This window comes from Aulostomus chinensis, chromosome 12 (genome assembly GCF_037954235.1).
Source record: "Aulostomus chinensis isolate RoL2024-O1b breed Wild chromosome 12, RoL_Achi_v1.0, whole genome shotgun sequence".
Classification (NCBI taxonomy): domain Eukaryota; kingdom Metazoa; phylum Chordata; class Actinopteri; order Syngnathiformes; family Aulostomidae; genus Aulostomus; species Aulostomus chinensis.
In genome coordinates, this window is record NC_141331.1 from 4,559,690 (window position 1) to 4,575,602 (window position 15,913).

The 15,913-nt window shown below is 44.8% G+C and overlaps 1 protein-coding gene across 1 annotated transcript in view; it reads left to right on the forward strand.

The window, feature by feature from the left end:
* LOC147251799 (polycystin-1-like protein 2) overlaps window positions 1–15,913 on the forward strand; it is a 37,362-nt gene that overhangs the window by 20,989 nt on the left and 460 nt on the right. The window contains exons 27-44 of the mRNA XM_086221122.1: window positions 300–401; window positions 2,323–2,501; window positions 3,726–3,872; window positions 4,583–4,782; window positions 5,101–5,297; window positions 5,478–5,643; window positions 5,888–6,134; window positions 6,766–7,000; window positions 7,088–7,184; window positions 7,265–7,387; window positions 7,683–7,868; window positions 8,921–9,251; window positions 10,464–10,597; window positions 10,762–10,889; window positions 13,212–13,372; window positions 13,462–13,672; window positions 14,158–14,259; window positions 14,339–14,470. Coding sequence (XP_086077248.1) covers window positions 300–401; window positions 2,323–2,501; window positions 3,726–3,872; window positions 4,583–4,782; window positions 5,101–5,297; window positions 5,478–5,643; window positions 5,888–6,134; window positions 6,766–7,000; window positions 7,088–7,184; window positions 7,265–7,387; window positions 7,683–7,868; window positions 8,921–9,251; window positions 10,464–10,597; window positions 10,762–10,889; window positions 13,212–13,372; window positions 13,462–13,672; window positions 14,158–14,259; window positions 14,339–14,470 — 3,078 coding nt within the window. The remainder of the gene's footprint in view (window positions 1–299; window positions 402–2,322; window positions 2,502–3,725; window positions 3,873–4,582; window positions 4,783–5,100; window positions 5,298–5,477; window positions 5,644–5,887; window positions 6,135–6,765; window positions 7,001–7,087; window positions 7,185–7,264; window positions 7,388–7,682; window positions 7,869–8,920; window positions 9,252–10,463; window positions 10,598–10,761; window positions 10,890–13,211; window positions 13,373–13,461; window positions 13,673–14,157; window positions 14,260–14,338; window positions 14,471–15,913) is intronic.

A 15,913-nucleotide genomic window follows, 5' to 3' on the forward strand; every position in this document is an offset into this window, starting at 1 on the left:
AGCTGCAGAATGGAGGCTTGTTGTCGGGGTTGTCTGTCCCTCCCATTCCTCTTTACAATATCTCCGGATTCATTGAAATTCAGGTATAATCTTAAGAGGTTTTGGTGGTCAAAGGTCAAGGTCAGTGACAGGCGCGCAGGGCTGAGGCATATGGCCGCGACACAGTAGTTCTTATTTTTCCAAGGACGTGGTGACATACTTTCAAACACATTTTTGATACTTGCAGCGCCGCATGCTTAGTTTTGCCTGTGCTGGTGATTTGTTTTTGTTTTTTTGTGTGTGTCCTGGTTGGTTGCCAGGTGAAGGTGTCTGTACTGGAAGACAACAATACCATGGATGAGTACTGCTACTTGTTGGTTGTTAAGACTGGGCTTCGGCTAGGAGCCTCCACTTCCTCTCAGGTAAACCACTTGCTTTGTTGACATTTCCTGAGGTTTAAAGGTGGGATGAAGGAATCACGTCTTTCATTTTATAAGAGCAAGACCCTTCTCAGCATTGCTTAACCCTCCCCCTGACTGACTGACAAAAAACTGTTAAACCATCTTCTGTACACGTCTAAATGACTTTTTGTGACAATATGGAAAAGAGAAGATTGTGCAGCGCTCACACTGATACTGCTAAACACTTTTATCTGCAGCTGAGTGGATTTATGCAGAGTGACTCTGTCACCCCTGCAGCTTAACGTGCTGATACAGGAGTGGGATTTGAGGCCACTGCAACAAAAATAAGTGCACATGTGACCTGGAATAAATGGTGAATGAATGAGTTTAGCTCAAGGATTCTACACTTTTAATAGTTTCGTTTCCTTGTGTCAATTGGCAAGTTGGAGCTGGAAAAAGAGGTCTCTATTATCTGCGTCAAGATGAGTTAAATATAAGAAATAAAACATGACCAAAATGTAATAATGGAATTAATCGCTGATGTCCATCTTAAGTCAATTAGATGTTCCTGCAAAGAACTCAAAATTAAATACTGTTCAGTTCTCTGGTGAGGTAATAAAAGTCTCCCCTTTGATATTGAAATCAGATCAGACACGATACCACTTTATTAAACCCGAAGATTCCCTTTGTCAGTAGGAACGTGACGCTCGTGACGAGACAGACGAGGACAGCTACCATACATGAATACGATTACAAATATCTGGGCATCCTCCCAGATGTATGGGCTTTGTCTGTGTTAACCTGATTCACTGAGCAAAACTAGATAAGGATCCCTATCAACGCAGCTGAATGTGTCTCCCACTCTACTGCTCAACCACCTGGAAGCTCCCGTTTCCGCAGAGTTTGTCTGTGTCGTCGTTGTCGTTTTTAATGACTCCAGTCAGACATGAAAGGAACTCTGTATGGGGTTTTTTTTTGTCCCTGCGGTCGCCTGCAAATGATGGTGGTGAGAGTCCCGTCACTGTGGAGTGAAGATGGTGTGTGCGGAACTCTTTGTACAGTATGTTCCTAACTCTGAAGAGCACCGGTCTCAACACTTGTCAGTTCAGCTGCAGACCCTGCGTCATATTGGTCTCACTCTATAGGACACGGTTGGTTTCACCTGCAGCTCTGCTCTCTGTTTTTCTACGTCCCATCTCTTACATATTTGTTGTGTGTCTTTACAGCTGTTCACTGACTAATCCGTCAGATTGAAATTTTCAGTGAGTACATTCATGAGTAGAGCATGTTTGTTTTTTCAACAGCTTCAATGCTGTGTGGCTTCGGGACTCCAGTTCCAGACACTAGACCAGAAATGTCGGACTCACTTATTATTACATTGTACTGCATTTTATAAGAATATTTTTATGAACATGTCTGCCTGTATTTTATGCTTGAAAAATATGTTGCTGTTTTTTTTCTTCTTCACTTCAGTGTCACGTGACCCGTGGACTCAGCGCCAGATATTAGTACTAGAACAGAAAAATAGTACACGACTCTGTTTGTTGCATTTTTTTTTTCATTTGTTTGCTCAAGTTTGTATTTCTTAAGTGTTCTGGGAATGGTTTGCCAAAACCTACTTTGGTTTATTAACATTTGTATATTTTTTTATTGTTCTAAGTAAAAGAAGACACAGGTAGCTGAGTCCTTTTTAATTTTGCTCTCCTTTTTTTGCCAAGTGTACCTTGAGTCGTACTGATTAAATTGAGGGAACGTAGCGTGTGCCGACGCATGGTGAGCTTTTACAATGACTAAACTGGAGGAGAGCAACATCAAACGCTATCTATTGGATGCTGCTGGTGACATTTCATGATTGTAGTTTTTCTAATGCGGTTGCACCAAGTGGCCAAAGATGGGTGTCACATATTTCAGTTTTAACGCGCCGGGGACTGAACTGTTTTAGGTGACCATAACTTTGCTGGGTACGGAGGGAAACAGTGAGCCTCACCACCTGGCAGATCCAGAGAAGAGTCTGTTTGAGAGGGGGGCGGTGGACGCCTTCCTGCTAGCCACTCCCTTCCCCCTGGGAGAGCTCCAGGGTATCAGACTGTGGCACAACAACTCAGGGAGGCATCCTGCCTGGTAGGTCTGAGCCACTTCAGGAAAATGACTCCATCTGTCCTTTCTGTCTCTCTGTAGGCACATCATGGCGTTTCCTCTCATTTATGACCTTACTGGTGATTATTCTCACTCCTCTCAACCACCTCCAGTGCTGTTCACTTGACTTCCCGGGGGGGGGGAGACTTGTATTGCAGTTAGAAGATGCAGAAAAAGTTTTTAACGTTTCCTTTGAATGAAACCTACAGAGCTCGTGAAGCAGAGAACAGCAGTGGCTGCTATTAATGGCTTCATCCTCTAATCGAGGGTTATTATTGCATTATTCAAGGCAGCTCCTTCAGTTTCCGGTGAAAATGTGCTGATTTAATGAAAGGCTCTTTTCTCAGTGTCACAGAGGGGAAGTTATTTAACGGCAATAATTAACTTGCAATTTTCAAGGTTAAAAATGAAGTAAAATGAGCCCGTTCTCGGTTTCCATAAAGAACAAAATAATATAACACAATCACTAAAATACTAAATTACATTTGCATATGAGACAGGGATGTTCTACTTAGAACAAAGACCTTTTCATTTCTGTTTTAGTTGGACCGATGTCGTATCACGAGACATCCTCATGATAAAGTAGCATAAGGATGACATATTGCAGGAGGCCAAGTTTAGTATCGAGCATCGCCGTGGGTTCCATAAAGTCCAGTGGGCTTGTCACATTTAATTTTGTATCGTTGCTTGAGTTCTAATATTTATGTAATAATTTTTCAAAGAACCCAGATCCCTCAGACGAGGGAACCGCACCTTCACTTCTACGGAACCACAGGGTTTCAGGACTCATTCCTGGGCCGCTCTACGTAGCTCAGGTGCTTTGTGCTCCTGCCGTGCAGGGAGCACATCAAGTAATCAAGGAGGAAAGACCAACACGGCTTATTAGACGAGAGCATCTCATTGGCATTGAGAGTATTTAACCTCCTCCCTCCTCCCAGATTGCGTCAGTTTACATCAAAATTCATCTTACTATCTTTCTGTGTCCACAGTTTGCTATCATATATTTATGCTCTGCAATGTGAATGCCAGTTCTTTTGATGGAGATGTGAGGCAGCGGGTGGTGTTCCCTCCTAACCATTGACCGTATCTTTGGTATTTCTTGCAGTTGATTGGTGGGAGGTCTGGCCGGCTGAGATAAGTTTCACTGTGAATTTTTTTGGCACCCTTAAAAGGTAATTTACATTTACATTTATTCTGTTTTTTCTCCAGGTATATAAGCAATGTCATGGTCCAGGATCTACAGACGTCTCAGAAATGGCATTGTCTCTGCAGCTCTTGGCTGGGGGTAGACATGTGTGATTGTTCCCTGGATAAAGTTTTTCTTGTTTCAACGGAGACAGATTTGAAAAGGTTCAGGTAAAGTTGAATTATTTCAGTTCTGCGTGGCAGAATGATGGACCGATGAAAGTACAGATCCTTCGCAAATGAAAAGCAATAATTGAATTGCATTTTTCTTTCAATAATGACGTCTCTACTGAAAGTTGGTTTTGAAAATGTGACAGAATCACATTATAGTTGGCAGGTGCGATGCAGCTTTGAATCGAACCATTTATTGGAGGCAGGCAACATTTGAATTACCTGTAAAAAAAAAAATTATAATGAAATCGTCATCTTCTCTCTCTATTGAGAACCCAGAGTCCATACAAATGCAAACGTTGCTCCTCTCTAAAGTTACGCGCCGCCTCTTTGCAGAGAATTTTAAATCTGCACTGAAAGTTTCACGTTTCTTACTCTCACTTGTGTGAGCAGCTTTCTGAAACATTGTTGGCCTCCAAACTCAAATTTAAGATGAGCACTTGGAAAAACTGCAGTGAAACTGCCCTCTGAGTTGTGCGTGTGTTATTCTGCACAGTGCAGCTTCAACACCCAGTTTGGACTTGAAGACATCACTTATTCATTGAAGTTGTATTGTTGAGTAACCCTGAAGAATTCAGACCTTTTTATTGGACACACATTTTAAATAGCCGCTGGTATTCTTCAATAAAAAACATTTAAATAGAATGATAATCTGTCACTGCTTGGTATTTCATGGAGGTTTAACATCCTTTATTTTGTTATTTTTCCAGTAATCTGTTCTTCATGAAAACAACCAAGGACTTCAGTGACGGACACCTCTGGTACTCCGTGATGAGTCGCCCCCCCAGCAGCAGCTTCACCTGTGTTCAGCGGGTTTCCTGCTGTTTCTCCTTGTTGCTCTGCACCATGTTGACCAGCATCATGTTTTATGGGATCCCCACAGACCCGTCAGAGCAGACAATGGACTTGGGTACAGCACCTTGTCGTCACACTACAATCCCCCTGACAACCACTGCTCTAGTGGAGTATCAAGCTTTGATGCTTTGATTGCACTAACTGCTTCTGTACTGCTGAGTATGAAACGATGTCTTGTCATTTATTACTTGGCGAGTACGTGTGTTTTCTGTGTGGTGTAGTGAAACAAACCTGGCATCGTAGGCTCTACCGCAGCCGTTCCGTCGTCACTGGTCAGCTGTAAAACGGGCGAAACACTGTTTTCTTCATCACACAGGCCCCGACAAACTGACTCGGTTCAGAAGAATTTCTTTTATCCCTCTGCCGTCCCCAGGTCACTTTGAGTTTACCTGGCAACAGTTCATGATTGGAGTTCAGAGTTCACTCATGATGTTCCCGGTGAACATCCTCATCGTCGGTGTGTTCAGAAACACACGTCCCCGGGAGACGGCTCGCCGCAAACCAGATGAACTCCAACAGGAGGCCGTCACCGGCGCCGTGAACACCGTCACTTTAGACAGTGTCGTCAGAGTAGGTCATGTTTTCTATTCGCTGGCTTTCTTTAATGGACATACTGAATATGTAAGGGTTGCTAAATTACATACATTGAGTGATCCTGAAGAATTAAATACTGTTTATGACTGTGTAAGAAATAATGCGCCAAAAAAAAAATTGTATGTGTACAAAGGAATTTAAATCTTTCTCTCTTAGGACATCACAAGAATTGCAAATTTGCTCACAAAGACGGTAAAAAGCAACATCCCATGCTCAGAGTCTACGTTTGGACCTGAGCAAGTTGACATCACCTCTGTTCTCTGTGTGGTGGAGGACTTCATCAGACGCAACGCCACAACACTAGACTTTGTTCAGCTCCAAGGTGCGTTTTAAATACTATGACATTTTATGCAATTCTGGAAGGACGACACCAAATATCTCTTTTGGACCTTGAACTGAAAATTCTCTGCTGTAGAATGCAGGGAGGAAATCGTACTTCGTTTTTTTTCAGCTTTTTCAAAAGTATCTGTTGGGAAATTGTTGAACTCACCCTGGGGACGCGGGGCAGGGCTTTGCTAAACAAACGCGTACAATTGAGTCAGTCTGAAATGATGTACCGTTTTCAGAAATCAGCGATGGTGTGCATCCTGGGATGAGAGTGGGTGGAATTCAGATGAAGAGCAGCAAAGCCCAGTATCTATACCGGCAACTGTGTCATATTGACAAAGAGCTGAGCCTGCTGGGACCCTCCAGCTTCCCCTCGTCACACAGCTACAGCCAGGCTCAGCAACAAGTCCAGGGCATGAAGGGCTTCCTGGAAGACCAGCTGTTCACACCCAGCAGCAAAAACCTGGATGGACTCGCCCAGAAGAGGTGCAAATGTGTTCAGAAGAACCACGCTGGTAGATGTGCATGTTATCCTGTCCACTTGTGTAAGCTTTTGTGGAAATAGTACCACCATAGAATCATGCTGTTGCCAATAGCAGCCACGTCGGACAAGTTTTGGCTGTGCTTTCAAAAATACGGGGTGCTGCGCCAATCCTGGGCCCTGTACACAATGGCTCCTGTCCCATGCAGTCCCTGGGTGGTCAATCCCACATTTACCCCTACTACTATGACCCCCCCTCCCACACACACACACACACAAAGATATAACAGTAGATACTGACCATGTGTACAACAGGTGAATAATTCTACTACCTGTAACTTGGTGGGTGTGCTGTAGCTGTATGAAGCCACCTGTGTGACCCCATCCTCGCCCCCTCCCGCACACAGAACTTGTGTTCCGATTTAGCACAAGTATAAAAATTGACAAGTGTGCAGGGGAGAACGACTTTGAGTTTTGAACAGTCGGCCTGTTACCGCCGCTCTTATGCAAAGCTATTTTAAGCTAACAGCCTGCTCATGTTCATATATTGGTGTACATTGGTGTATGATTAGTGTACAGCTAGCAATGGGAAGTAATTGTGTCAGAACTTAAACTTTTCACTCCTTTCACTTGCAGTTTGAGCCCTCCAGAGAGTGGAGATGGTGATGCTAAAAAAAGGGTGCGCTATCACGCTTTGTTACCCTGGTGGTTCATTTTTGTCGGGTGGCTGCTGGTCATCGTGACCAGTTCAGTCGCAGGATATTTCACAATGCTTTACGGGCTGAAGTTTGGGAAGGAACGTTCTGTAAGCTGGTTGGTGTCCATGATCATCTCCTTCTCCCAGAGTTTCTTTGTCATTCAGCCGTTGAAGGTAAGACGACGCGCCTCACAGCAGCTCTCCATTCGGTTCAGTTCAATATCCCTGCTTTCCCTTGATGCCAGCGTCCTTCCACCACAGGTGCTGTGTCTTGCTGTCTTCTTTGCACTTGTAATTAAGAAAGTTGAAGTGATGGATTTGGAAACGTGTGCATTAGAACGAGATTACAAAAAAAGTGGTAGATATTAAATTCACTCAAAAATAAGTTTCTTTGTCACTGAGATCAGTTGCAAGTTACTGAAATGTTTGCACCCTCAGCCACACACTCGGTCAGAAGAGACGGCAGCGTGTACCAACCGCTGCCTCCTGCGGACGTTGAGGAGCTGAGGAGGAATAAGATGAAGGAACAGAGAGCGTTTGCCCTCCTCAGAGAGATTCTTAGTACGTGTGAAATCAGCTTTTTATGTTTTTTATCTTACTGGGGCAGATTTTGTAGATGCAAATGGAAAATTAATCGCACATTTAAGGCGATTTGTTTTACATTGTAGTTTATATAACGTCATATCTCAGATATCAGGTTTACTGAGGGAGCAAATGGCTCCTTCAAGTCCAGTCGACCAAGTCTTGAGTCGGTTCTCAGGTTCAACCTAAACGTGGTGTGTGTGTGTGTGTGTGTTTGACACGTTTTCCCCAGAGGACATGAAGCATGAGTGTGCTTTGCTGGTGTGTGTTGCAGCCTACGTTGGCTTCATGTGGATGTTGCTGGTGGGGGTGTACGGCCAGAGAGACCAAAACGGCTTCCTCCTGAACCAACACATTCGGGACAGCTTCAGAGGAAAGGTCTCCCACAGCATGAGTCTGGGGGAAGTGTTCACCTGGGCCAACACGTCGCTACTCACGAACCTCTTTGGTGTTTATCCAGGTGAAAATGTGTCCTTCGGTCAGAAGTTTTCAGGTTTCGGGTATTAATAAATCATATTTTGTGACAGGGCTGCTAAACCTTTTTAAGCGCGTGTGCTGAGAAAAAAAAATTTTTTTGATCTGCTATTATTCAAATGCATAGGCCTTGTCAAAGTTGACGTGCGTCACTTCAGCCTCTTTTTTTATTTAGGCTTTTTCAAATGTGAATCTTTGTTCCACACAGGCTTTTGAGAAATGGCAGCAATAGATTCAACAAATAATAACTATTTCTTTTCTCTCACTAGGATTGCAAAGACAGCTCTTGACAATTTAGAGAGAAACTTCTGTACTGGGTGATCTTGTGCTTTTATCATGATACATGTCGCCAGTATTGTATGTTGCTGTGATACGGACTCGTCAGCTTTGCCAAAGGTTTTTGCTAAAAACAACGTTCGTGTGTTGCTTTGTGTTCTCGGATAAGAACATTTCCCTTTTGTCCCAAAGATCTTCTGGTGCGAGCGGCTCTCCCCACAAGTTGTGTAATTAAACCCAATCGGCACGACTGGGGAGCAAAATGAATCTAATCTTATTATTACATAGTTTGAGCTCAATTGGACTTCTAACTCTCCAAGTTAGTGTCCTTAGAAAAATCAGATCAGCAGGAGGGGGATCACGAGGAGGAGGCTCCGACTGGATGTGTGTGTGTCTTTGGAGACGCTGCAGCACGGTTGGACCTGCTGCAGACCACTTGATTGCCGATTGAATCATTTCAGCTCGAATTATGTCAGTTTTCTGGATAAATGAATTAAAAGATGAGTGAAAGCTGCTTCTGCATCCTCAGAAGGATTCTGCAAATGCGCTGTAAGGGTCTTATGCGTGACAAAGCCCCTGTTCAGACCTGCTGGTCACTACTAGGCATGGGAATGACACAGGTTTTTGCATGTATCACAAGTCGGGTCAAGACGCGCAGAGAATTCTAATGTCAGAATTGAAGTCGTGTTAACAATCTGACGACCACAAACCAAATGTATCAATCAGCACAACACAAAACAAGCTCTGGAATTTGTTTTGCAGGATTTATTACAGATGGAAACTCCAAACTGGTGGGTCACGCCCGTCTACGCCAAGTAAGAGTGCGGAAGAACTCTTGTCAATTATCTGGTTCCGTGCTGCATTTGGTGCCAGACTGTCACGCTCCATATTCCTGGGAGCTGGAGGACATGGACTCCTACGGGCCGGGATGGAACTTCTCTGAGAAGAACAATATCTCTGCCAGCACCTCCAGCCACTGGAAGTACCAGACGCAGGCTCAGCTCAGGTCTCACCACGTCAGGGGAAGAATGGCCCTCTACAGGGGTGGAGGATTTGTTGCAGAGCTCGGTCCAGACCTCCAGAGTGCCAGCAGGTGTGGATGTTCGTGAATAACAGTAAAGCCTGCACACTCTTTTATTGGGCTGCGCTTTTATCCTCCTTGGATCTTCGTAAGATCAAAATGTTTTCAAAAGAATTCATCTTTTAGACAAATGTGCTCAGTAAATAATAGGAAAAAAATGAACAATTGGAGAGAATACAGCACTGTACGTAACAGGTAAAACAAGGAAAATATAGACAATCCATCTTTTTCCACGAAGAATCTTCTCTACCTCATCAAACTTGGTTGAACTTAAAACCAAAAGAGCACTTAAAACCAGGACTCTAAAACGCAGTGTTTGCATTCAAACCCGGGACTCCTGTAGTGAAGCCTCAGATACTTCAGCATCGAGCCCTCAGGTCTCCGAGGAGACGACGGGATTTACTTCCTTGAAGAGTGAGTTGTTATACTTGCACTCCCTTTACTCCCCCAACCCTCACACCAGGAGGTCTCAGCGTGAGATTTAACAGAGGTTCATCATTTTTCTCTGGAAAAAAAAAATCTCCTTAATTCATGGATATTTTCGATTTATTAACCAGTACATTTTTGTACCTCTGCGTATCTTGAAATATTGGCACAAAATTTAGAAAAATGTAAATCTGTGAATGTTGAACATAAACACAGTTGTGTGTCTGAGCTGCTGTGACCAAACTGAGTAGGATAAGTAGAAAAGTTGTCCCTTGTTTCAGAAGTGACGTATATCCTGATTGAATTTAGGAAAACTTTTGCGTAAGGCTTTAAACGTCGCATCTGTCGTCTAATTTTACCCCACTTTTTTTGTTTTCCGTGACCTTTTTTTTCCCCTTTACTCTGTTTTCTATGGTTATTTTTGATTTTGTGCTGATGAACCTGGTCTTGTTTAACCGCACATGGCATCCTCGAGCTTGTTAGTCGCTTGCTGTGTTTTCCTTTTTTTTTTTTAAACATTTTGTTTCGACTACGATCCAAGGAGGATGGATAGAGATGTCAGGCAGACCGCCGCTGTGGCTGAGTGGGCAGGTTTAAATAATTCATCGGTGCCGTTTGTTCAGCCTTGTGTTTGTATGCGATGTTTGAAGTCAACTCATAGCAAGTCAACGTAATTGTCAGTGCAGTACCCTTGGGATTTTCAAGGGGCTTCTCACGGCTGTTCTGAAGGTCGGTGCAAATATAGAAATCACAGAATCATCTTCATTCAGAGATGTGCCGTTGTGTCTCCATCTGCAGCACCCTTCACTCTCTGTTCAGGAATAAATGGCTGGATGTGTACACGAGGGCCATCTTTGTTGAATTCACCATTTATAACGCAAATGTGAATCTCTTCTGCGTCGTCACGCTCTTGCTGGAGACCACAGCTGTGGGTGAGGTTGTTTACCCTCACATTTGTCATCAGCAGCTCACTTCACAGCCCTATCATTACATTTACTGCTCGAGTACAATCACTTTTTCATCCTTGACACGACTATAGATGACCACAACCCATAACTGAGAGGATTGAATTGAATGTTTTCTGCTGTTTTTACAGGAGCGTTTCAGTTCCAGAGTGAGCTGCGGACGGTTCGTCTCTACCAGTCGACCGGTGCTCTTCGCATCTCCGTCATGGCCGCGGAGATCATTTACCTGCTTTTCATCGTATACTACATGTCCTCGCAGGTGCCATGTTTTTCCACCTCTAATGAACAAAGATAGCATTTCTTTGATTAGAGTGGGTTGGTGTATGTCACCGTTCAAACTTCAGATAATTCTGGCTTCACTCTTACATGAGCAGCATCAACAACGGAGATGATACATCATCATCTGCTCTCAACTCATCGTGCTACAGGGTGATACATCCTCACCCTCGCAGTGGAGTGAAAAAAGACGGAGTGAAGTAGACCTGCATCTCCGTGTAGCACGATGAGTTGAGAGTAGAGCTCTATATATATATATATATATATATATATATATATATATAGTGTATATATTAACCTCATCCCCTCTTGATGTCTTTGGACTGTGGAGGAAGCCGGAGTACCAGAGAGAACCCACACAGGAACAGGGAGAACATGCAGACTCACACAGGAAGATCCCGTGCTGCAGCCGGGGCTCCAACCTGGAACCTTCTTGCTGTGAGGGGACAGTGCTGACCACTGCTCCACTGTGCCGCCCCTATGTTGAGACACGACAACTTGATTTAAAAAAAAATCCCATCTAATGGTTAATTCATTTAACGTTGTTTTCTAACTTCAAAATGTTATTGCAGTGCTTGTGTTCATGTCTGTCTGCGTTTATTTTGCTTGCATATTTAAAAGAAAGTATAAGTTTGAATAGATCCAATCAAAACATATTGTTTGACGTGTTTTAAACACAAGGGGTTTTTGTCCTCCTCTGCCAGTGGTGCGGCGCTGCACCGCAGCCCACGGTAAAGCATTATTGCTGGATAAAGTGAGGAGGGAGGATTGCGGTGTGTGCTTTTGAAGTAATTATTAGTCATGTTGGTGTGGGTGACTCAGATCCCCGATGTCCTGCTGATGCACAGACTGTCTAAGCTGTGACTGGAGCTCGTTATTAGGCAAAGAGGAGCAATGAACAAAATATTCACCTCCCCGATTCTCCATTTTAGATGGCGCCAGTCAGAGTGATAAAGAGCCACAGATCATGATCATATCGGCTGTTGCCAAGTAACACCCAATATCCCCTGAGTCATCTGATGGCAGGCCTAAACCAACAAGGTTTGTGCGCTGTTCGCAGTGTCAGTGCTCAGGGGAAGATCATTTATGAGATAAGATGCTTTAATCTGTAGCGGTAGCGCTAAAAACTCCGCTCTCACAGGCACATCAGGCCAATTTCACCAAACACGGTTGGACTGACGTCTCTATTTTCGAGTGTACGATGTTATAATTGGAAAAGCAGCAGTGCTCCATCATTGAGATGAACATGAGTGGCGGTCGTTTACTCAGAAATAGAAATTAGACGGGACAGAAATGCATATCAAGTGTTTAGCAGGCACGGCGCACGTCAGAGGAGCGGCGAAATCAGCTGATCTGGACCAGTCCTGTAGTTTCTACTAAATTAGACAAGGATTCAGCAGCTTCACTCTGGAATCTATAAATATTGACTCACGTCCTGCATTGTAGGAGACGAGGGATTCTCTTTTCCAATAATACCCAGTTAGGCTAGCTAGTGTGTCAGCTCGGAGTCTGTCGTTTTACATCACGGGGGAGCCTTGTAAACAGCAGCATGTTGAGAAGCGGAGATCACCAACTGAAATAATCACCCGGTATCAAGCTTACGCCTGCGGTGTTGCTCCGGTATACCAGAAGAATAACGTGGAAAATAAAGCAAGTTTTTAATAAGTTCTGGTTTTAGCTCCCTCATGGAAAACCCCTCAACATTCTGCATCATGTGTCTGCTTCCTTTGTCTGACAGGAGACAAATTAATGTTCTGGAGTGCAATTGAAGAGAATTGTGGCCAGGGGTGGGAAAAAAGACCCCTTTTCATTCTGCTGCTGTGTTTACTGAAGACGAGTGAAGGCTCTGACCGCTCCGTCAATTAAATCTGTTAAACAGCACTGACGCAAATCATTTCCATGGCTGATTCAGATCTGCTCCTCCCCCCATCATCAGTTCAGTTTTTGTGTGATCCGATCTCCTGAACCAGGATGAACCCTGCAGACCGCTCCAGTCCTATCCGGGATCGCTGGCTGTTCCCAGGTTTAAAACTAAATCTGTTGAAGCTGCCTTCAGTCACATTTAGCATCATACACTGAACACTTGGTTTTGTTTGCTCTTCAAGTTGCCGTGCGCTGGTAAAAAAACCAAAACAACAACCCTGCAAAGGAAGTCACTGCGTCTATGCTGCCATCTCAAATCTGAGCATGGAAGACGATCTAGATCAGGACGATGTGTCCCTGCTTGAGACGGGGAAGGGACGGTCATTACACAAACTGCCAGCCTTCGAGTGACGTCAAATGATATTCTTTGTTTTCATGCCAGGGAAAGTTGATGATGCAGCAGCGGTGGGCTTACTTCAGGAGCAAGTGGAACCTTCTGGAACTAACCATCATTGTGCTGAGCTGGAGCGCCGTGGGGGTCTTCATCAAGAGGACTCTGCAGGGGGAGCGAGACGTGACCTTCTACCAGAACAACAAAAACCAGTGAGAAAACGCCAACTACAACACCTGAGTCTTGATGAGAGCGTTAACAAGGGTCTGTTCCTGACAGCTCCGGTTCCCCGCCAGTGCAGGTTTGCTAATTTTTACGAGACAGCGACAGCAGACTCATCACTCCAGTATCTGATGGCCTTCCTGGTCCTACTGGCCTCCATTAAACTGTGGCACGTGCTCAGATTGAACCCCACCATGAACCTGATCACGGTGGCGCTGCAGCGGGCCTGGAGTGACATCACAGGTTTCCTTGTGATCCTTGTCGTCATGCTTGTGGCATTTTCCACCGTGGTGAGTATCTTCGCGCTTCACATATTATTGACCTTTTCAAACCGCTGGAAGGTGCAATACACTGTGTGTATGTAAAGCTGAATTTTGTGTAAAAACGCCACTTTATGATTGAACATTGTGGTGCTGCAGGTGCTCCGCCATCCTCTACAGACTTAAGAAAACATCTGTTTGATCCAGACCGCCGTAAAAATCACACCGTTATCACCAAGATCGGGTTTTTCCAAGGAAAGTGTGGATAATGATGTCAGAGTTAAGATTGCCTTCAAACTGCACATCATATCACAACATTAGTCAAACTAATTGCAATAGAGAAAACTTGGAAAGTCCTGCAGCTCATTATAGGGTATCAAACATGGATGACATCACCTCAGTCCATTATCTGTACGAAGTCTTCCCCTACGTGTGTGTGTGTGTGGACTCCAGCTATGTGATGGAACATGACATCCTATTATGTCAGTGGTTCTGTGTCGTCTGACTCCCTCTAGTGCTACTTGATTTACGGCTGGGAGCTGTCGTCCTACAGAACTCTACCCGACGCTCTCCTGACCATCATCAGCCTGCAGATGGGCACCTTTAACTATGACGAGGTACCACTGAACCCCTCGCTGCGTCACCGGGTGTTCTGTCGTGTCTCGTCTTGTTACCTGGTTCTCTCTTACTTACCAGGTTTTGAGCCGCGCCCCCATCCTGGGTGCGCTCGTGTTCGGCTCCTGCATTGGGTTCATGTCCTTTGTGGTGCTCAATCTCTTCATCTCAGTGATTCTTGTGGCATTCAACCAGGAGCAAATACACCACACGGTAACGTTGAACAGAGTTGGGAGTGTTTTCCACTGCAGCTCAATTCATTGTCGAGGTAAACAGTCCAGAACATTTCAGTCTGATGTGACTTGTGAAGGAGACACAAATGTACTGCTTCAACAACATCATGATGGAAAATGAACCTTTGGTGATGCGTCAGTATGGTTGAGATCTGGTTTGGCGTTAGCATAAAAACACCTGGTGAAGGTTTGGAAAGCATCATCTGTTAGGTTGTGAATAAAGTAGACAATCAGTTCCTGCTGCTCCTGCTCCTCCTGCTGCTCCTCCTATTCCTCCAGCTGCTCCTGCTCCTCCTGCTGCTGCTCCAGCTGCTCCTGTTCCTCCTGCTGCTCCTGCTCCAGCCTGCTGCTGCTGCTCCTGCTGCTCCAGCCTGCTGCTCCAGCCTGCTGCTCCAGCTCCAGCTGCTGCTGCTCCTGTTCCTCCTGCTGCTCCTGTTCCTCCTGCTGCTGCTGCTCCAGCCTGCTGCTCCAGCCGGCTGCTCCAGCTCCAGCTGCTGCTGCTCCTGCTCCTCCAGCTGCTCCAGCTGCTCTTGCTGCTCCTGCTCCTGCCCCAGCCTGCTCTTTAATGCAGACCTCCTCATCTTCTAACTGCTGTCAGTACAAAAACTACATTAAAGTTGTGTCTTCTGTTGCGTCAGGCTCAGGATTTGTTGGGGTCCATCCAGCTCTTTAGTGCGTTCCATGAGGATGCAAAATTCTGAGAAAAAAGCGACCTCCAGCAGTCTTCTCGGATACATCCTTCATTCTGTGCTGCTTCGCTCGTGAATGCTGTAAACTTCTCTAGGGTCCAGTCTTCTGAATGAGAAAACTCAATTTGCTGCTCAATTTATTTCAGAGCAACAGGAATAAAGCCAACAGGAAAAGCATCCACATCTACTAAATACCCCAAAAATCTTGGACGTGGGACTAGCAGCTCACTCGTAGCTCAGCTATCAGCGCACGGGCGTGCGGACACACGTCTGACTTTCTTCTTGTTGGTGATCACAAAAGCTGAAGAAAGCTCGCCAGCGTCTTAAGAACAAAATGAAGCGCTTGCATATCATTACTCTCCTTTAAAGGTCAGTAGCATCTTCATTGAATGGTGGAGTCATTCCAGGAAAAACACCCCAAATAATAATGGGTTTGTGGGTAAGAAATCCTGAGCAAGCATCAACCAGGGCACCTTTTGTGACTTCTGTTGCCAACTCAAGCTCTGCTGGTGTGAGCTGACTGGCTTGATCGATAGCCCAGTGTCACTCCAACCACGTACACTTGAAGGTAAAAGATGCTCTCCGTTTGCTAAGGAAAGGTCTTCAGTACCAGACTACGCATTTATCTGTAACACAAGTTTTACTCATTTGATTTGTGTATTTGTATGAAGTTGAGGACTCTAAGAAATCAGCGAATGCTTGAATAGACACTCCAGGTTCATGACCAAACAAGA